The 22,371-nt window shown below is 40.2% G+C and overlaps 1 protein-coding gene and 1 pseudogene across 1 annotated transcript in view; both read left to right on the top strand.

Moving 5' to 3' along the window:
- LOC119740449 (kinetochore-associated protein 1-like) overlaps positions 1–22,371 on the top strand; it is a 79,763-nt gene that overhangs the window by 32,821 nt on the left and 24,571 nt on the right. The window contains exons 24-41 of the mRNA XM_038215774.1: positions 104–208; positions 1,240–1,343; positions 2,554–2,653; positions 3,972–4,109; positions 5,204–5,329; positions 6,672–6,809; positions 8,098–8,217; positions 10,811–10,881; positions 11,802–11,903; positions 13,664–13,851; positions 14,634–14,731; positions 15,479–15,686; positions 17,126–17,310; positions 17,559–17,660; positions 18,409–18,537; positions 19,132–19,248; positions 19,799–19,911; positions 20,842–21,028. Of these exons, the coding sequence (XP_038071702.1) occupies positions 104–208; positions 1,240–1,343; positions 2,554–2,653; positions 3,972–4,109; positions 5,204–5,329; positions 6,672–6,809; positions 8,098–8,217; positions 10,811–10,881; positions 11,802–11,903; positions 13,664–13,851; positions 14,634–14,731; positions 15,479–15,686; positions 17,126–17,310; positions 17,559–17,660; positions 18,409–18,537; positions 19,132–19,248; positions 19,799–19,911; positions 20,842–21,028 (2,331 nt within the window). The remainder of the gene's footprint in view (positions 1–103; positions 209–1,239; positions 1,344–2,553; positions 2,654–3,971; positions 4,110–5,203; positions 5,330–6,671; positions 6,810–8,097; positions 8,218–10,810; positions 10,882–11,801; positions 11,904–13,663; positions 13,852–14,633; positions 14,732–15,478; positions 15,687–17,125; positions 17,311–17,558; positions 17,661–18,408; positions 18,538–19,131; positions 19,249–19,798; positions 19,912–20,841; positions 21,029–22,371) is intronic.
- LOC119736696 lies at positions 9,159–10,756 on the top strand (annotated as a pseudogene).

The following is a 22,371-nucleotide window of genomic DNA, read 5'->3' as shown; positions in this document are numbered from 1 at the left end:
ACTGTGGTAAGGTCAAACTGTTTGCATTCCGAATTGTCCCCTTCACAGTTTCACCCTATTAATCATTTTGACACTGCCATGTTTGTATTTGACACCTTTGCAGGACTTGTTGAATTGCTACGCCCAGGGACGCAGAGCCACCTATGTTTACGAGGCATTCTGGGAAGCCAAAGCCATAGCCATTATCCACTGCATCAAAGATATTGAGGTAAGAATCTGTCCTGATTTCACAAATTAGCATTAGATTGACTAAAAATTGTATAAGCTGTACTACTCACCATTATTTGGACAAATTTGAAACTATCAATAGACTTTTTACATTCATGTTAAAAATTATACATATATATTTCTATATTTTTAATATTTTATTTTCATGCAATTTTAATAATGCAAAGTACCTGTAAAGAACACATGCAGCTTTAGGTTAATTAGCTATAAACAAGAAGTTATTGATTCTTTGCACAGCATATGCCAGATTTATTTTCCTTTCTGGTTTCAAACATTTCTTGCAAAGCCCTAAAAGCTCACATACATGTTCACCATTTAAAGTGTTACAAAGATTTCTCAACATGTTGTTTTTTGGGGGGATATGTTTTCTTTTCTGTTTTCATGGATTGAATCATGTCGAGTAACCACAGAAATGTAATGGATTTTGTACAGGAACTGTATAGACTATGAGACCAATTTCATAGCTCTTTTAAACTCAAAATTCTGGGCTTACAATCACCATAATTGCTTACAGCTCTCGCACAGAAAATCTGTGCAAATGCAGTAAGCACAAAATTCTTCATTGTGAAAGCTAAAATTCCTTGCTAACCCTTGCAATCTGCTCACCATTAGAGCAACATTTTCAGCTACAATTCCCGGTAGCAGGAATTGTTCCCTTACTATAAGCAGAGCCATTGCATTGGCGCACTAGTTTAATCTGTGCAGGCCTACAGAGTGAATCCAATACTATTTTCAGTTGTTTTTTTTTCTTTAGAAATTCACAGGAGATTTGTTTGTGAGATGAATGCACAAAAGTAGGGGCATGTAACTGAAATGATGCAAAAGGGTCCTTCAATAAAACCAAGAGTTTGCATTTTTATCACTAAGGGCATCTATCTACAAAACATATTGAAATCAATGCAGTAATCTGATAAGTAAAGCTGTGCGTGTCGATTCTGTCCCCACTTCACCTCTGCAACAAAGTCACTGTATTTTGTGCCCATTTCTCCCCTGTTATACCCTGTGGTGCAGTGCAAGTGCCTGGGTATCTATTCCCTGATGTTAAGTGCGTCCATGCCATGGAATGACAAGATGGAGCAACTAGTACGCCAGGGGCTGTCCCTCAAGCACCCAAAGTAAGCATCAGCGACAGATTTCACAAAAACAATGTGTAACTAACAACATGCATAGGATTTCAATAAGCTTATGATCAATTTAACAAATTTTGGAGTAGCTGCACAACGTTTGAAATTATTGAAACATATTAGACAAGCTTTTATAGCTTTTACGACAGCCGTTTGTGTAGGATTTCTGATTAGAAATCAGTCACAAACAGTTGTTGAATCACTTCAGCATGCCACTTTGAAAATAGACTTGTCTGACTTTCTTCCAAATTGTGCATCAGTGCTAAAAATTACGTCACAGGTAAAAAGAGCAATTCATTAAGTGCAGAAACAAGGCTTTAAGTTTCTTGTGCCAAATTTGAAAGTTGAGAAAAAGACAAGTTCAACAACGTCCCTGAATAGTCAGTAAACTATTTAATTTCAGTTCCTACGCAACATAAAATGAACGTGCAAGTTACACCATAACTTGTTGCGTAAGTTATGACCTTATATACTGTGAAACTTTTTAAAAATGTGTCAGTACGGAAATGTTATGAAAAGTGAAATGTTGCTCAACACATGCAATAAAATGCTGCATATGTTGATCATTGCCAAACATTCAGTGGTTTTCACTTGATAGCATTTAAACAAATGAAACGTTACAAGAAAATGTTAAGGGGCCGAGTAACGTGAGGTAATTTTCACAGATAGCATAGGAGGCAACCAAATGCAATGTAAACTAAATAAATTTATTGGAATTTTTATGGGAAAGAAAATAAGAGTGTTCACAAAATTGGAATTAATTTGTGTTTCCTATTGAGGAATTACATGTACCTGGGCCCAGAAGCCTGAGCCCAGAAGCCTGAATAGTGGCATTGCCATAATTAAGCAAAGTCTTTCAAATTATCATTTTTAACATCTTTTCCCTGGCTTTATTCTTTTTCCCTAAACAGTTTTAAAAGTTTCTCTTTTTTAAATTCAAACACATCCAAACATTTCTAATGTCTGAAAATTTGGTTCTTGTCAATTAATGTTTTTAGGGAGGAAATTGGGGGTAATTAAGCAAAGTTTGCCAATATCTAATTTTTTCTCTATTTTTGTGTGTTAATCTAGACATATCCAAACACTTTTGATATTGTCTGAAAGTCAGGCACAAAACTTTGAGCTTGTCCATTTCATTGTCATCCGTGCAAACACATTCCCTGTTCTTGATCCTAACACATTTAAGCCTTTTGATTGACAGGGTGGAGGAGTTGCGTGGGAAGTACAAGCTGGTACAACTAAAAAAGATGCTGGCAAACTATGACCTCCGACACGATGACGTACGCAAGGATAACGCCCCGGTATGTTGGATTAACGGAAACGGGTGAACAATGGGACTGACTATTTGTCACCAATGTTTGTGAACGTTGGCAACAAAGGCGAACGGTCTTCCTGAGTTCTTCGCTAATGTTTTTTTAAATGGCCGACTCACACAGTGAATTTCATGTTTCTATTCGAGCTGAACAATGAAATTCCCCAGTAATTTGATACATGCACATGTATGTATCACTAGCAAATTGAACTTCCAGTCACAATTGATTTTTCGAGGATTTTGAAAGCTGCTGTTTAGTGCCATGTGAAGCACTGGGCACTGTCATGTTGACAATAGTTTCTTGATAACAATTTGCACATTGCCAGGAGCTTTGGCAATGTGTGCATGAGGGGAACACATCCCAGTACATGTACTAGTGTACATGCATGGCTTTACGATAGAGGACAGACACACAAAGGGAGAACAAAAGATCCTGTCAATCCTCAAGCGTTGGGTCTTTTGTTGAAAATGGTCCTCGATCATGTGCGTCTGTGGGAGAGTGTTATATTACAGGGACAAAGGGAAACACAAAGCATTGTCCTCGGGCGTACAGAAATTCACGACTGTGTGTTGGTATTTGTCACCAAAAACCAAGCACTAAACTTCTTTTAAATAATTTCTCTGAACAACTTATCTTTGCCACTTTGTTGTGAGAATCCTCTTGCCAATCTGTTTTCAAACAAGCAATGGAAGCCAGAGTTCACTATATGACTTTGTACATTTGCAATCTGCCTTCCAGTTTTCCGAAAACCTTTTAAATTTAAAAAAGTGTAAAAAGCACCTACATGTTAAACATGTATTTGATCACATCTCAGGACATTTAAGTTATACACTTTGTTAATGACCAACAACCATCCATTGTGTCAACCATACATGCACATGGGTCATTCTATAAATTTGGGGTCCACATTTTTTCCTGTCCCTGTTACATCTGACATTTATGATTGTGTAATTTTGGATGCACTCCTTCATGCTTTCTTTTCTGAAAGATTGATCATATAAAGCAAACTACCTATCTAACAAATAAACAATAGTTTGAAGTCATTTTTAAGGTTACTTGAATGGCAAATTACCAAGTTGAAAGGCAACAGGGACATGAAAAAAAGTCACACATTAGCCCCTTAATTCATACATTTATTTATTGTGCTTTTTGTTACCAATATGCATCCAGACAGTGGCTCTTGTACATGCCACATGACACCTTCTGGGAGAGAAATTTCAGCAAAGTGCACGGACATTTTGTTATATGTTTGCTACATCAAAAAGATTCTCATCATTATTCTGTACATGTACCTTTTTTTTGGTAGATGGTGATCAAGTACATCCTTGCCAGTGACAAGCCAGACTGCCTAGAGGATGCCTTGCAGGTCACTAAGGCTTACAATCATCTGTCACCTACTGATGTGTACATCTTCAGACTCAAGTCTCTGATACAACATGACAGGGTAAGTTATCATTTACAATTTCCTTAAAGACCCAATGATAAAACCTTACCCAAAGGTTCAGACAAAGGACTGATACAAAACAAAGTTATGAAATGTGATATTCCGTCATCAAAAAAAAGGGGGGGATTTTCCCAGAAAATAAGATCTGCTGAGTAAACATGTAATAAGCCTCTGTACTGATGACGTCACACTTTGTTTACATGTGCACTTTCCTATGGAGCCAGTGGGGGCCCACGGTCCACTGAGCACCATAGGAAAGTACACACGTAAACAAAGTGTGACGTCATCAGTACAGAGGCTTATTGTTACATCATGTGCTTAGATACTGTAATTTCATTGGTTTAGAACGGCCACGTGTCTGGTCTATAAAAATGCATGTCACACACTTATATCCACTTTTACATGACGATAAGTGATGTCGCACTGCGTTCATTGGGCGCGTGCACACGCTTATGGAACCTACTGGCGCGCTAGCTTTGCACAATGAAGACTGCAACGTCAACCGCTCAGTCTCATGTCCAGCAGGATATCAAAACTTTATGGGTGCGTTCGAGCGTGTTACTCTTGCTACTCCCGAGTGCAGAAAAATGTTGCGTGCGCATTACTCTCAGTTTAAGAGTATACTCCCGGTCTTACCAAGATTATGCTCTTACAAACAGCGGGTCGTGCTCCTGCCGTTCGTGCACCCACGAGTGTACTCCTGTTAACACGAGTTACATGCTCAAATGCACCCTCAGTTGTCAAAGGTTCCATCACAGTGGTTTAATTTATTTCTCACACAGTAAAACACAATCGTTTATCTTTTTGATTTATTGGCCCGATATAACAAAACAATTGTTGACTGCTGTGATGTGGGATATGCTGTTTTTAACCCCCTCGGGGCGCATGCATCCCTCTTGTGTTAAAAACGTCATATCCCACATCACAGCAGTCAACAATTGCTAAATGTAGCTAAAAGGATTGTTAAATTATGTGCACATGCTTCCATGTACATGGGTTGACAGTAAGGGCGCTATAATATACAAGACAGGCAAACCTAGTAAAGCTGATCCCAGAGCCCAGAGACCAATGAGTTGTGTTTTTTTTCCTTACAGATTCAAGATGGAATTGAGATGCTGTCATCGATGAACCCCTCTGAAGCAGTGGAATGTTCCAAAAGGGTCGTGACCTGGTCAGAGGTCATACTAAATGAACCCCCACACTTCAACTTGGACTCTGAAGTATGTTGATCACAGTACATCCTTTTTAATGTGTTGATTTCGGATAAAAAAACATTGTCTTTTGGATTTTGGAGGGAGATTGTTCATAATTTCTGTGGGTGCTACCAAATTATGTGGTGAATTTAAGAACACGACACAATCGTTTTTGTAGCCCATGTGCATCATTTTCCTACTCTTGTTCATCACAACAATTTCTTAACTGTAGTAACTGCTTGTGTCTGGTGGTCTCACATGTTGTTTTACCAAAGGGAAGCATTTAAATAAACAGCTGTTTCGATGTTATTTTCAGTTTATTATTTTAACTTACGTTCAATTCAGTTACAAATAAATTCCATATATGCAAACTTGTATCACAATATAAGACCTATTATATTTATATAATTACTTAGTAATTTATATGATGAGGTTCTACAGACGTTGACTTTCAAACTCTTCTCCAAGAAAAGAAAAGAAAAAGGAGTTTCCATTTGTTCTCCACATGCTTACTAGACTGAATATCATGGTGCTCACGAGCTCTGCGGTGAACGTCCGATATGTGACATGGTACGGCAGCTAATTGGAACATACTTTTGAAATTGTGATGCAATTTTCCAGAGAAAAGTGTCCAAAGCTGTTTATTGGTCGATATTAAAATATGGCACAGAACGTGGCAGCCTCCACGGAAGGATTCTGTGAAAGATTTTGACCTGGAAAGCGTATTTCATCCACCCGCTGATTCCACCACTGCCAGATGCACAGAATAGTGCAATTTGTATTGCTATGGGCTCTATGCACCAACAAAAGAGGGCACTTTTGAGACCATTTTTGAGAGTCCCATGGACGGGACACATCGCATTTGCGTACTGGTTCATGCATGTATAGTGCACAGTACGCACTACTAATTTTATTCTAAATGCGCGGGCATCAGACATCGGTGGTGCATTTGAATGTCTCCTGATGGGCTACCGAGTCTGGTTCCCAGACCAAAGAATCTGTTGCTGATGAATCTAAGATTCCTCATTAATAAAAGTCGGAATTATTTGATCGGGGTATCAGACTATGGTCTCCCCCAACTCTCCCTTTATTGCCGGTGAGGGGGTACTTGTGAACGGAGCCCATTAAGGACAATAGTAACATATTTGTTCAGCTGAATGGTAAAAAATCTGGAAGTCAAGAGACAGCTGTCAGTACACATTTCATGAGCCTGGTTGAGCAAGCATCTATTCCATAGCCTATGTGCTACAGGATTGACTGTAGAATGTAGAAGACAAATCAGAGCTGTCCAACCCGAAGTGGGAGTATCATATTCATCATTTTCCTCTATGAATTGAACTTTGACTTTTTTGTCCAATTACCATTGCAGGATAAGAAGGAACTGATTCTGATCACTGACGGAGCTATCAGTGTCCTGAAGTTTCTGCTGAACAAAACAACCGACCCTTCTACACTGGAGGACTTGCAGGGTCTTCATAAGGACCTGAAATGCATGCTCTCATTGCAGGTACAGGCTCAATGAAAATAAAGCCAGCCTCAGGTCGACCTTGCGACGACACAGATCAGTCGGCGACTGACTTTTCAGGATCAAGCTGTGCCTGAGCTACAACCGTCGGGAACAAATTAGTCGCCAATTCTGTGCAACCTGAGTGTAACTGCGACGATATTAAGACGATCGGCATCAGTTGGCGCTAAAAAAATCAACAGTCGCAAGAGTAGAAACATTTCAACTTCTACGACGTGTTCCGCGGCAATCACACGATTTGTCAGTTTTGTGACCTGAGCATAATTTTTGTGCTTGATGCCGCCGGTTTTGTCGTGGCGTAAGCAAATCGTGGGTCGACCTGAGGCCAACTTAACCCACGATACTTGTAACTTCTATACTCATTACGAGGCTAGAAGTCACTCAAGGGGATGAAAGGCTAACAACAAATAAATTTAAGATTGGGAAAAATGAAGAAAAAAAAGATAAAGCATAGACTCTGAAGAAAAGAGTTGACTTTCCGTTGAAAGAGAGCAGATCATGAGACAAAGGGAATCTTGTCTCAGGAAACAGTTCCACAGAAATGGTGGACTTTGATGAAAGAAACATCTTGCATTGCTTTTTGTACTGCACTCGGGGAAACCAAAGAAGACGACTCAAGATTACATAAATAAACAAGTTACACTTTACTCATACTAAAATTGACCTTAATTAGAGCCTGCATCAGATTTCATTAAGACTGTTAGATGAGTTTATCTTCAAACAAACTTGACTCCTTGATCCTGATTGGTCAATCCATGGCAACAATAGTGTGATATTATACCTAAATAGCACGATCAATATCGCACTTTGTATCACGCTATTCCAAGATGTGCACGCCATTACTCCTGCATGAACACACGTGTAATAGAATAGCTGCTGAAAAGTTTGTGTACCGCATGCGTGTTCCAACTTTACTGTGCGTCAAGTTTGCTTGAAAATAAATTTGTTAACCCATTCGCACTCGTGGAGCACGGATAATGTAGTGCTTCTTGCGTCCCACATACTTCGGCCTCGTGGTATGTGGGGCACAGACGCACTACATTATTCCGTTTTCCAATCGTGCTTGCAGGATAACTAATAAAATCGAGACCACAGATCATAATCCTAATTACTCAATTGAGCCTCCCCTTTATTCTTGAGAAAAAACAAGGTTTTTGACAATGTCATTTGGAGCCAAATGATTCAGAATGCAATACTGTAGCACTGGTTTGCTACACAGTTTTCACACCTTTTGAAAGTTGTATTTTCATCCCCTTTTTTCGTACCATAGGTTGAGTTCAATGAGTTTCTTTCTCTGGACAACTTTCGGGATGCAAGCGTCAGAAAGGCATTATTGACCAAGCACCTGGCAGCATTCTACAGGAACAAAAGTGGATCCTCGGACAAGGATGTGAGTATTTTATGGCTGATAAGTCATACTCATTAAATATTTTATATACAGTAAAACCTGCTTTAGCGACCAACTGTGCACAACGACCACCTGTCAATAACAACCAGTATAAAATCCCCCCCTGAAAAAAAGCTTTTTATTTAAATCCTATATACAACGACCATCTGTTCAACGCGACCAGCGACCACACATTTTGCCTCCGTACAGACGCCAAAGCCTGTACACAACAACCGCAAGCCATGAAAAGCAACCACTAAATGCCCACTTGCTTCTGTACAATGGTTGTTTACTCACTTTAAAGAAAACAAAAATCGACATGAAGCACTTCTGCAGCTTAGTGAATCAACAAGGGGATTTTTCCAGGACATCTTCAATCTTAATCCGGGGCTGTAATCGCATCCACAATGCCCCTCATTGTTCGTGTATCCAGCACTATTCAATGCCCTCGTATCAATCGACCTACGGCCACGTGTGTAGCAATCGCACGCGCACGGTACGGCTGGCCAGCATGCATGTTATGCATGACCTGTGATCAACGTTCGCCCAAATTTAATATTTATTATTTGTATAAATTTAATTTTTAATATTGACGTGAATATTTAAGAAAGAAAATATATCACAAAACACACTTGTATTATTGTTATTTTATTTTTGAATTTCATTTTTTAATTGTAAAAAAGAGCTTTGAATTTGTTTTAGCTATGGATTGACCTTTGATCTTTTCAGCTGAGCATGCATGCGTACGCGTTCAATCATCGCATATTATGTAAACACAAAATCGCATACGAACGTACATAATTTTTCTGAGCATTATCGATCATTATCATTTTGTTCCAATATTCTGAGCATTATCGAGCAATTTTGTTCCAACACCGTTTCCGAAAAAGAGAATATGGCTCCGAATTCTTTTGAGTCGGAAGCCAGGAAAGACGTCTCCAAATCAGCTGTCGCTGGAGATGAAAATCGAAGTCATCAAGCTTCACGATGAAAAGAATATGAATTGTCGCACTATCGTCGACAACTTGGGCATGCGAGGCCACCGCTGCGGTAAATCTCAAGTCCAGAACATAGTCAAGAGGACGAGTGAGTGGGTGGAAGAGTTTGAGGGGAATGTTCCTCTTGATCGGAAGAGGAAAATTCGCAAGACATGTAACGAGGACATCAACGCCTTGCTGTACGAGTGGTTTAAGGATTCCACTGCAAGAATGTTCTCCGTGTTCGGACCTCTCCTTCACGCCTTTGGAGAGAAGGAACAGTCTCTAGTCATCGAGAAGTCCTTCAAACCACAGTGCTTTGGCAGACTAGAGAGAAGAGATCTTCCTGTGGACTACCACGCCAACAAGAAAGCTTGGATGACAAGCAACGTCTTCGAGCTGTACATGAGGAAGCTCGACAAGAAGATGGGACGCAAAAAGAGAAAAATCATCATGTTGCTGGACAACGCCACTTGTCATCCACACCTGCTGCTGAAGAACATCAAGCTGCTTTTTCTTCCTCCGAACACAACTTCAGTGGCACAGCCAATGGATCAGGGCATCATTCAAACACTGAAATTGAAATTCAGGAAGAAACAACTGAGAAGTATCTTGCAGAAACTGGAGGCTGACAAAGAAATGACCAGCCCCGAACTGTCGTCAGGCTTTGGACATCTCCATCCAGGAACTGGTTGTCATTGATGAAGAAATTGCAACCACAGATAATGGTTCAGCCTCCTCCCTTAGTGATCTGCAGAAGCGCCTTCACGATGATGCAGAAGACCCTGACAGCGATGGGGATGAAGACCAAGAACAAGCTCCATCCACAAGTGTCAAGAACTATGAACAATTTGCAGCACTTCTCAATGACATGAAAGTGTCACAATCATGAGAGGTTCCAGTAGTCTCGTCAATGCCTGCATGGACATGGAGGAGAAGGTTGCAGCAGAAAGCTTGCATCATCGTCAAGTCGCAAACCAGTCATCACTGCTCTCCTTCTGCAAAAAAGTTTGAAGAAAAACAAAACCCTGAACCCGATTGGCCCATACTGGGCCGCATTAAACCCAACGGCTCTTTTCAGAGCCAAAATATATGGCACTTGGTGAGAAACTCCGTCGGCCCGTCGTTGCGCCAGTACTGCGCTTCTGCGTAGCTAATTCTCACATGCTAAAATTCCCCAACCCCCCACCCCTTAAAAAAAAATCACATTTTTTTTTATGATATGAGCTGCAAAATATTGACGCACCCTTAAGTAAATGAAAACAGAACCACATGCTCATGTACATAGAAACAACATAATGGTCGCTGAGGCAGGTTTATCTGACTATACAGACCCCCACGTTAGGGCAAGGGAGGGCGAATATTACCAACCTGTACAGAAAGACCACCTGTCTATAAAGACCGCTTTTATTGTTTCCCTTGAGTGGTCTTTCTGTACAGGTTTGACTGTATTTCTGTTTTTGAGATGTCGTTGCTATGAACCAATCGCAAAGTGTCATTACAGGCAGGATTGTTAGATATTCACATCGTGGTTGTCCGCTTTAGTGGTGTTCAATTATATATTGTTGGGGTCAGACATATGAAGTGTCATATTCATTTTTTCCAATTTACTCCTGCAGAAAGAGACGATATATGAAGGGGCGAAAAAGAGAGCAGCTTCAACAAGGAAAAACTTCTCAAGACTTTACAAGTACTGCCCTTTGCTGGAATATTCTTTTATTTCTTATTAAGGAAAACAAATTTTACCCTCAATCTCTCAATGATGAAACACAATTTTTGTGTTCTGTAAAGCTATTTGAATGCTGACTCTATAGATTTTTGAGGCAAAAGCTGGGTTTTTTTTTATGGATCGGACATTTATTTCTATCAACTTTCTCAATTCTTTCATTCAACCAACCTCTTATTGAGTGAAAACAACAACTTAAAACAGGGTTCCCAAGACCTGAAAAAAAACCTGGAAAAGTCACAGAATTTTATTTTCAATTTCCAGGCCTGAAAAAGTCATGGAAATTTGAAAAAAAAATGACAAAACTCATGGAAAAATCAAGGGATTTTGTGAGGGCCAATTTATTTAAAATGTGAAACTTTGTATAACTTAGCATCAAAAACCTGATTTGTAAACTTTTACAAAGTGCGACAAATTTTGCTGATACAAACATTTCGATTTCCAACTAAGACATTATTGCTTTGTTTTGTTGATTTTCTGTTTCTTTTAAGCACTTTTCACGGAACAAGTTTTACAGTTTTGATCAGCATTTTGATGAACTAGGTCATGGATTTTCATAATTTGATCTTGGAAATGTAATGGATTTTTTTTTGTTCTAGGGGTGCAAAAACACATTTGCTTTTGACTGCTGTTTGCTCAGCACATAATTTTGATCGGCAATAATTTCTGCTAAAAGCAGGTAAGAAATCATCTTTCCGGGAGCCAGGTGGCGATGACATTCCATCATTCCAACCTGGTTCCACTCAGGAAGCACACACGTAATTTCATTTGATCTTGAGGTGTATCCAAGTGCCAGCCCTGGTGGGGCTGTTTCCTCGGTCCATAGAGATGAAAGCTGAGGAAAGTACATGTACCACTGCGATTTCCTTTGTCTCTCCATGCAGTCTTGCCCGGATACTTGGCACGTCTCATGAGGAGCTGAAGAGTCAACTTGCTGTGAAAGCTGCAGAGACTGGACAAATCAAGACTGCATTGAAAATGTGCAGGTAAGACCTCAGAAATTATATATTAATAGCATTTATAAAAAATTTTTTTTACAGATTTTTGCCCAGCACAGAAAGCATTTGTTTAGCAAAAGGAGGTCACCAGACAAGGAGTGACCATGCAATATCCCTCGCTATATGGCACATACGGGTATATGGCTTCTGACTAGCGCACCTTGAACAAAGATGTTGATGAATTGGGGAACTACCAACATAGGGCTGGATAGCTCAGAGCACCGGAATGGCAATCCGGAGGTCGCACGTTCAAATCCTGCTCCAGTCATATCTTTGTTCAACTTTTCACTTTGTTTTATAATTCACCTAGTCATATTCCCTTTGGGGTTCATTTGAACATTTTAAAAAACTTTACAGATGTTAGAAATTGTAATGTATAACTGTTAATTTTTTTTTTAATTATTTGAAATCAACAGACGAAATTAAAACAGTAAAGCAAAAACAAGAATTGACATGAAAAATGTAGCTCAGAAAAGTAAATGGTAAAACAAAAACTGCAATGTAAAAATTACAATTAGGAAACAGAAAATTGTGAAAAACAGGGCATGCCTACATATGCAAGAAGCATTTACCACCAAATTATGAGATATGGTACAATATTCACTTAAGACATGCATATCCATCAAGTATGGTGGTCATGATGCTGCATTATAGCCCCTTCTCATCAAACTTGTACATCTTTCCTGAATCTAGCTCATTGTGTGCTTGAAGCCCTGGCATAGTTGTTGAGGAGTCCTTTTTGTGAGTCCCCAAGAACACTGGAATATAAAGATGTATAGTAGGGGTCCAGCCTAAGCACCTAGTCTGTGCTTATGTAGTACTTGAGGATAATGTGTTTGGACCATTGAGTTATATTTTAAAAAAAGATAGAGCGCATTCCCCGTATATGCACTCGTGCCGACTGGGATGTGCAGCCACCATACTTTAGTTGGAACAATGCCTCCACTTTTGAATTGCTGTTCTAAATATAACACTTGCGCGCGTACGTGTGTACGTACGTCCTATGACGTACATACATGTTGCACACGTAGACTGAGTGCACTTGCGCAGTTTACCGAGCTCGATGACGTTTCCAAGTGGTTGCAAAAATTGGCGGGGCTTATGGCCAATCCACATTGATCCATTGTTCCACCAAAAGTATGGCGGCAGCGTGTCCATGTCGTCACGTTCGCGTAGTATGCGAAGTGCTCTCTAGTTTTTTCAATATAACTCTGTGGTTTAGACACACAGCCGGTACAGATATGCAAATATCTTGCAACTGTTTGCAAAAGAACTTGTACTTTTGTGTGAGTCAGACTCCACTTGTAAATTCTTATCCATTTCCAGCATACAATTTTTCCAAAACGTCAGACTTCTTCCCGTAATCAAATGCCCCATTACTCTGTCTAATTTTGCAGGATTAATTCAACTGTACTTGGTTATAGGCGTGCAACTTTTCCTCGGATCCGCTGATTTCCTCATTTTGTACTTCTCATGAATGCCATTACAAATTGAAAAATACTGTACAAAGTTTTGTTTGGTTTGGAGTTTCCTCGTTTTTTTTTTTTCTAAATTCCCAGTTGCATGCCTGGGTTGTATTTCCCTTTCTTTGTGGTACATGTATTTTGAAAAAGGACGTGACCGTGCAACACTGTTTGCCTTAAACAAATAAAACCTGTATCAATTCACTTGTGTTCTAGTTTGAAAAAAAACCTGGTCAAGTAACTTGCTCAAGAACACAATCACTATGATTTCCTTTATGTTACCAGGGAGCTCTCTGAGTACACCCTTACTCCAGCCATATCCAAGACCATCTATACGGTAGCTCACACTGTGTGCAGACTCTGGGCTGAGTCACACCCCAGCATCATGAATAACACTCCTGCTGACGATGCACCTAGTCTGTCCACAGAGCTGTACCTACTGGCCTGCAAAGCCCTGGCCTACTGTGACCAAAGTAGGTACCGGTAGAGATGTTCCCACCTCTTACATGACAGGGAGCTGAATTCTAAGCAGTCAATTTTCCATCACTTGCCGACCGATATTTGTGTGGTGTGTGCTGGCACGTAGCCAGAGAAGACACAAAAAGGGCGGAAATATTGGTTCAGGATACTGTTGCACGAGTCAGTCAACCCTGTGAAAGTCATCTGCGCTACTGTATTACTGAACATGTGTGGAACTATAACATGGGTGGTGTGCACATAATGACAATCACACACAGGCATGCATGCACAGACTTTAAGAGGGTGGTTACAATTTGTTTCTTATTGAAGGCTCCTGAAATTACAAAATAATTTGTAATTGAATATGTTTGAGGTATTTAAAACAAATACAACTCCCTTTTTGTTTTCAAGATTGTCAATATTAGTTCTCGATATTTGAAGTTGCGAAACTCTTAGCTTTGCTTAGAAACGAGTTTGCCAACTTTCCGTACCTCAGGGAGCTAATATTTACAATCCATTCTCGTGTTAAATTGATGTATTGGTTTTTGACATTCACTATGCACATGTTTGTGAGGGTGGGACTTGATCCCACAACCTTCTGTTTCCTAGTGCAGACGTCTTAACCACTCGACTACCAATGCACACCTTAGACTAAGCAATGAAATAGAAAAGATGGCAATGATAATTCAATTTTAAACCCAGCCGATTAAAATATTCTCTTTTGTAATACAGCAAGTGTTCACAGTTTCAATGATTGATTCCAATAAGTAATTACTTTGTTTATTTTATTGCATAGATTTACTGTGTGATTGTTTGGAGCTGTGCAAGCTACTCCGTCTGACTGACGCTGTCTATCATCAGTGTGAAAGTGGCGATTATGGAATCTCAGTTCAGGTAGGCTTAAATTACTTGGCAGCTCTTGGCATACTGATTACGTTGTGCAAACCTGACCTGAAACCGACTTGGGTTCGGATTGGGTTGGTTTTTCAATCATTTCAGTCAGGTCGGGTCGGTTTCGCATTTGCAATTTTCGGATCAGATCGGGTCCGTTAAGCCATGTTGTGAATAACCCAAAATAGACCACCCCCCCCAAAAACAAAACCCACATAAAACATGAAGCAGTTGCAATTATTGGGGTGCAATGTAATTGCAGAGTCACTGTGTCCAGTATGACTATTATCAACCCACTGCGTGATTGTGCAGCAGTCTATCATCGTGCGGTCTATCATCATGGGCCCACCGGTAGGTCAGGTTCGGAGTGTTTACCATAGCATATATGGTACGATTCTTTACTGAGAGTCAACAATTTTCACGTGACGCCAGTAAGTTCACACACAAAAGTGGACACGGTTTTTGTGAAATGTAGGACAGATATTCGGGGGTTTCTTTGGTCGATTCAGTTTCAGGTCGGTTAAGGTTGGTTTTTCCTTTCATTTTTTTGTTTGGTCAAGTCGGGTCAAATTGGGGAGTTCAGATCGGTTTTGGTTCAGATTTGGTTTTATCTATGTTTCGGGTCGGTTTGGCCTGGTCATGCAACCCTCTCCCGGTGCAGAACATTAGTCTGTACATTATGTCTGAAACAAACAAATTCATTTTCTGTATATTTGAATGTATTCATCCCCTACCCTATTTGTCTTGTAGTCGTTGAGTAGTGCAGAGACCAAGCGGGACCCCTACCAAGACTGGACATTCAGTGACTTCTTCCAAGAGAACACATTGGTGCTGACGTCTTCCTATGCACTGCCGACAACCTGCAAGTTCCTGGTGTCATGTCTGCCAGACGCCAGGCCTGACGCTCTGCCATTGCAGCACTCCAGAATGGCTGGCAGACCAGCCATCGTAATGCAAGGTGATTGGACAAGTGTAGAAACAACCCGCTTTGGGGGGAAAGAGCTATAGGCTCCATGCACAAGAATTCCTTCAACAGCCAGAAAAGGAGAGCTGGGGGAGACCCAGACTGAGACCCGGAGTGCTCTGAAATGTGCACAACTAAATCAGGCCAACTTTACTCACTCTTTAGCCAGCAAATTTCTCTGAAAATTCCATTGGGCAAAGAAAAGGTCCTCAGTATTTCACCAACCAAGTTTGCAGACTCAATTCAATTTTTAAAGGAGACATTTCTTCAATATTTCGCACATAAGAGGGCTAAAGGCTAAAGACTAGACTGGTACATGTCCAACCATGGTCCAACTATTTGAAAAGACCGACCTCTTCATTAGTCTGGTGGCTGACTATGGAGAAATGTGTAGTCAATAGAGACTAGTTCCTGGTTCTTGCCACGTGTTTTTTGGCACAGCTGATTGATGCAGTACTGAAGCAGTGTTGGACTGGTTGTTTCACATGTCAGTCTATTTTCTTGTATTGCATGTTTTCAGTACCCTAAGTTTTGGGACTCTCATACACAAGTATTGAGAGTCCCAAATTTTCGGCCTAGGGGAGACCTAGACTGGTTGCCGGTCCATCCACTGCGTATTTTGAATGATCCAAAGTTATTGGGGGCAGGGATTAGTCTGGGAGAGCATCGTAAGTTAATATTTGAACGTATTCGCGTGTCGACGACGCCTGACGCTCACGCGAAGACGCTGTGGCTAATAGCTTAGGCACATTCAGGAAGTCGTGCATGCTTCGCACGCGAACCAGTACAGCACGCTCACGCAGCGTGTCGCGTCCACAGGGCTCTCAAAATTGGTAAAAACGTGCCCTCTTTTGTTGGCGCACAGAGCCCATAGACCTAAACGATAGCTTCTGCTATTGTCAGCTTGTTCTTACGTAGTTGTAATGGGCGAAGACCTAGCTAGACAATAGCTCTAAACAAAAAATGCGGGTGCAGCCTCAGTCAATGCAGGTACACTCAAAAAGCTCCCCTCCCAGTAACAGTGCACATGTGCCATATCATAAATGTTACATCTATTAAATATTACATTGGACGCAATTTACATGTCCTGCATATTAACTGTGACATCAGTTGGATGTCTGAAATTGTTGTGTAGCTACATGTAGTACCAGTGCCAATTTTTTAGCATTCCTTTCGTCTCAGCAAACTTGAGGGAGAAACAGTTTGCCTTACGATAATTTTTAATTCTTTGAACCGCTTGTCACAGATCTTATTTTAATGCTTTTGACGACACTATTAAACAGGCCACAAACAAAATTGCAAGACGCGAAAGGTCAAAAGAATTGTTGTTTTGTCATGTGGGGATATCAAAGTGGTATCCCTTGGGTGTAAAAAAAGCCATGTCCCACGGGAAAGCAGAGTTAGCAGTATATGTCCCTCTGTTTGATGCCTAGATGTGGAGAACCCAGTAAACAGCGCTCAGTACTTGTCCCATCTCAGCTCAGCGGCACTGGAACTTATCCAGGACCTGCAAAAGAACAATCAGTATGAGATGGCATTCCTGGTGCTGGCCGAGACCCTGGGGACCAGTCTGCAGTACGTGGCAGCCAACACCATGGGCAACTTACCAGACCACAAGGTATTGTATGGTTACCAGTCAATGAAGCTTAGGCAACAAGGAGTTGTTGAAATAATGTATGGTTGATATATCACCACTCGACTGCTAGACAGGTCGGTCTGTGAGCTCTGAAGATATGGATGCGAAGATCTTTGACCGTCAGCGTCAACAGTTTACTTGCTTTCCTTCTGTAATGAGACAAAAAGAAGCACATATTGAAGATGGTGTAATAGTTGAATTTTACATTTTTTTCCTATTTTATGGAGCAGGAGTTTCAGGTGCTCATGAGCAAGGAGCAAGAAAGATGCAGTCAGATGGTCAAGATGGGGCTACAGAGGGTTAGAGACTTCACTGCAACTCTCATGGACAAGGTAAAGTTGAGAATGAATATGCTGGCTGTCTGCAGTTGCTATGGGCTTTACAGTTCTGGCTGCTAAGTAGCAAGTGCTCAGAGACCACTTATATAACAGGGTTGACAAGAAGAAAATGAAATGAACTGATTGAACTATTTAAGGCAGTGTCTAAAATCATTTGTCATACAGAATTGACAGCTAGAAGTACTTGTACTTCAAAATTTGAAATAAGTGAGAGAATGTATCTGTGACTAATGTGCAACAACTTTTATTTGTGACACTAATAATACACATGCTTCAGTAACTTTGACTGCTCTTTCTAAACAATTTCTGTGGCAGCTGCAGTTGAAATCACCAGAATGATTAGTTTTGTTCTGATACTGAATTACACAAACTCAGGCACACTTCCATGGCAAGCTCAGCACCGTAAGTGCTTAATGATTTAATTTTGGCTGTAAATGACCAATAGGGCTACTGATACAAATAAATCAAGTGGTTCATAGAAAAGTGTCCCTTATGTATAGACAAACATAGACATTTCCATACATCCATAAATTTGGCTCATTTTGCTGATTTTTGACAATTTATATCAAGTGGAATAATAAATATGTAACAACCACATACACTTATTAAAAAAATAAATGCCTTTAGAATGGAACATCAAATAACCTTGTGTCATGTAGATTGGAACAGAGATCAATCAAATAATACAAAACTTTTGTTATAACTTTTAACTTGTAGAGAACATTGTATGGCACTTTCACAGATCTTTGGCAGTCGTCGAGTGGACCACCATCTTGCCCTGAGCATGGCCTGTGTCTTACCAAAGCAAGGAGCTCTGGAGAAACTGAAGAGCTTGACAGCCAGTGCCGGCCATCACTACCGCAAAGTCCTGGTATGGTTTGCACTTCTCAAATTAGAGTTATTTATTTTGCCATGCAGTCAAGCACAACATTTTAAGTTTTTTTTTTGCTCTGCTTTTGCCATTTTGCATTATTCCCCTCGCTTGCCTAATCAGTTAATCAGTGCTGTCCTCTACCCTCCATCAACACTCATTAAATGCACTTACTTATTTGATTCATTTTGATAATGCAACCAAGGGTCGTAAAAATGCATAGGCACAGGCACTGTAGCAATGAAGAAATATCAATTTTTAGATGTAAGAGGAAACCTTCAAATGATACATGTTTCCAAGGAAAACCCAGAGAATCAGTTAAGGAGAGTATGGAAGGAAGACTACAACAACTAAGGATAAAAAAAAGACAACTAAAGAATGTGGGCAAAGTCTCAGAAACATTGGTCAATCAAACTCTCTTTTTGGCACAGAATTTGTCAGTTAGTATCATTGCCTACTTCCTAAGTTTGGATGAACTTCTAACATTCTTGATAGCCTCTGGAACTAATATTCATAATGACTGGGGAGAGCACAGGGAACAAGAATGCAGTCAAAGAGGATCGACTCATTTTTCCCATTTCTTTCTCTTGGAAGGCCATAGCCAAAGTTGGCTGTGAACTAGGGAGGCTGCACCAGGAGCCCTTGGTGGAGGAACGCTGCAGGAAACTAGAGACAGATGCTACCTGGGGCCACCTTCTTGGAAAACTCAAGGTGGGCCTTGTACTGTTGGAGTCCCCTTGGTACACTTTGATTGCCAAACCTCTTGTAATGCGCTTCAAATTCATTCAGTTATATATAACTGTGATGTACATGTTCATCAATTAACCAGTTCAAGTACTCCCGGTTTCAATTAAATTGCCCCATTGCCTCTTGACAAATGGCAAATCATGTTTTTACCAGTGGTGTACTGTAACTTGGTCCAATTTTGCAAGGGGGCACTTGGGGAGGCCTTGTTTTCTTGGGGTGGGCACTCAATGGGGTTTTAAGAATAACAGGCTCATTTTGGCCTTCACTCGAAAAAAATGCAGTCATTATGAACTTGGCACTTGTTTGTTTTAGACCATTGAAATGACAGAATCCATGACAAGATATAGCAGTCAAATATCCTGCTCCCAATGCATACTACATGTAAATCTGGTAAATCAAAATTGACCATTTAATATTTATACATGTACATAGGATCATGTCACGTTTTGAGAATGCTGTGATGTTGAATATCCAGTAAAAATGTCAAACTAATATTTTCTGAACATTTTGACAGATCTCGTTCAAGGATGTGTTTAATGCCCAAGACACCCAAGACAAGAGAATGCTGCTACCAGAGATAGTCAAGCACCCTGCGGTGGATATCACTATGATCAACAAGTACTGCAGGTGAGAAGCTTCACTCATACAAGATTGTGTTTATGACACATCACCCACATATTTTGTGTCTTCAAGAAGCTGATACGAAGACAAAGCCGGCATTTCCAAATCAGAATACCCCAACGTGTATGCATGTCATGTATACGTGCAAGTAGTGTGATCGACTCTGTACGCGAAGACCAGTGCCTGTACCTGTTCTGGCATATTTCATTAGTTAACAATGTCTTGTACTTCCCGTGTAGTTCCGTTTGGCTATTCTCTAAGGGGACCCACTTACAATCTTTACCACACCCATCTCTTGTAATGTACGCCCTTATTTTGAAAACAAAAAGTATGAATATAGATTCTCAATAAGACAGCACCTAAATAAGGTTGAAAACTAAGATAAGAAAGATATACTATATTTTGTTTCGTTTGCCCAGCTTTGCCCCAGTTCGTAGACTATATAGTCTCTTGTTTGACTGAAAGCAAGTCAAATGGTAGTGGCTACTTTTACTGTTTTGCCTTGCTGCACCTCAGGGAAAACATAATCCTCCATGGATCACTTTTCGTGGCGAGTTTTACTTCGTGTACATCACATTTGTGGGGAATATATTCTTCTTTTTTTCTTCTTTTTTTTTTGAGCAAATAATTTTTTGTTAAATCCTTAAAAAAAGTAAAGCTCTTTGTAGTACCTTTTTCTTACATGTCGTTAGATCAATAATCTCAAGACTTACATGTATGAACAGGGATATTCGTAACTTGCTGAAATTTCACATCCTTTTAAATTTGAGTTAAAACTGTTGCTCCATTGAGGAGCTAGAGGAGAAAAATCAAATATGCCACGTTAGGAGCTGCGCCACATTAACAACACACTTCTTAGCAAGATACGGGTGAAAGGCAACACTTCAACTTCAAATTCTTTGACATGTAATCTTTCCTCTCCATCTTTGTATGCAGTGCATTTGGACTTGAGAAGGACGAAGCCTTACTGATGTACGTGGAGACTCTGCTGCTTCCCCAGGCCAAGGCCGGTGATACACCCAGTGATACACCCCCAGACATAGAGGCCAGGGTACTGAGTGTCATCAGGGAGGTGACTAATAAGGAGCTGCTGGTTGCAAGACTGACGGATATTCTTGATAAAGTATGTTGTGATTAATGTCCGAGTTGTGTGCACCAAAGTCTGATATGCATCAAGTAGGACGCACAAGTGTATTTATTTATTTATTTATTTGTTACGATTCGTTACCCAGGGTATGCCCAACCAGTTGGATATTAGTTTTCATTGGGGCCCTGCATACATTACAAATGACTACATACACTGTACACATAAAAAATAACATAAAAGAAAAGCGCATGGACTTAATTCATAGATATTAAACAACTATTCATAAATACCGAAGACAATTTACCAATTCCCATTGGTCGAGAGCCTGTCATGTGGCCAGTCTTAAACGGATGATAAAGACATAGCTGGCTGTTCTTAAACACTTTTCCAGTGTCACATGAAATTTGGACTCCTATGAAATCCAGTGCTTTTTACCGTTTTATTGGTTGAACGTTCACAATCCTCACGTGGGCATGTGCAATACTATCAGTGAGTCAGTATTTTTTAGCTTGTTTTGATTTTTGGACCGAAAAGTTTTGATTATTTGACCGAAAAGATATTTATGAATGAGAATAAATCTGTGCTTGGTCGGTATTAAACACTATGTTTAAGACTAGTTGGAGTCTGGATGCTGATAATTACCCTCGGCTTCGACCGGGTAATAATCAGCATTCCAGACTCCAACCAGTCTTAAACATAGTGTTTAACATTTCCCAAGCACACATTTATTCCCTTATTATAACTTTTGTAAAAGTATTTCAACAGCATTGCTGTTTCAAACAGGCTGTACTAAGGTGAATTAAGTGAACACAAAAATGTGTATTTACATTTGTGCTATCAAAAAATTAAGGCTAATGATTCGCTGATTACGGAAGGGGCGAAAACTCCACGAAAACCCTTTTGCGAGAAAACACAAATTTAGATTGATAAATGAAGACAATGGAAATGTTGGTATCTTTGCAGGGAGTCTTATCAAAGGAGGCATTGTGGCATATATGTAAGGCTCTATTCTGCTTTGTTGAAAACTGAAACTTTCTTAATTCAAAGTAAATAATCTACTCTCCTACATTTATTCTGCTTTGTTTGGCTTGAAAACTGAAACTCCATGGCATTTCACTTGTGAGGTACAGAGTTGTCTTTAGACCAACTTGTTTGGTGGGTACGTGTGGTCTAGCGGTGGAGCACATGATTCATGATCGTGAGGTTGTGGGTTCGAGCCCCGCCATGGCCATGCGTGTTGTGCCCTTGAGTAAGGCGCTTTACCTCAGTTACTCCTCTCAACCCAGGTGTTAAATGGGTACCGGCATTAATCAATGCTGGGAAGGTAACAGACTCGCTGTGGGGGAGGTGTGGCGATCCCCCCACAGCAGCATATGAGT

The sequence above is a fragment of the Patiria miniata genome, unplaced genomic scaffold (assembly GCF_015706575.1).
Source record: "Patiria miniata isolate m_02_andy unplaced genomic scaffold, ASM1570657v1 HiC_scaffold_10, whole genome shotgun sequence".
Taxonomy (NCBI): Eukaryota; Metazoa; Echinodermata; class Asteroidea; order Valvatida; family Asterinidae; genus Patiria; species Patiria miniata.
This window is presented reverse-complemented; position numbering and strand designations above follow the sequence as displayed.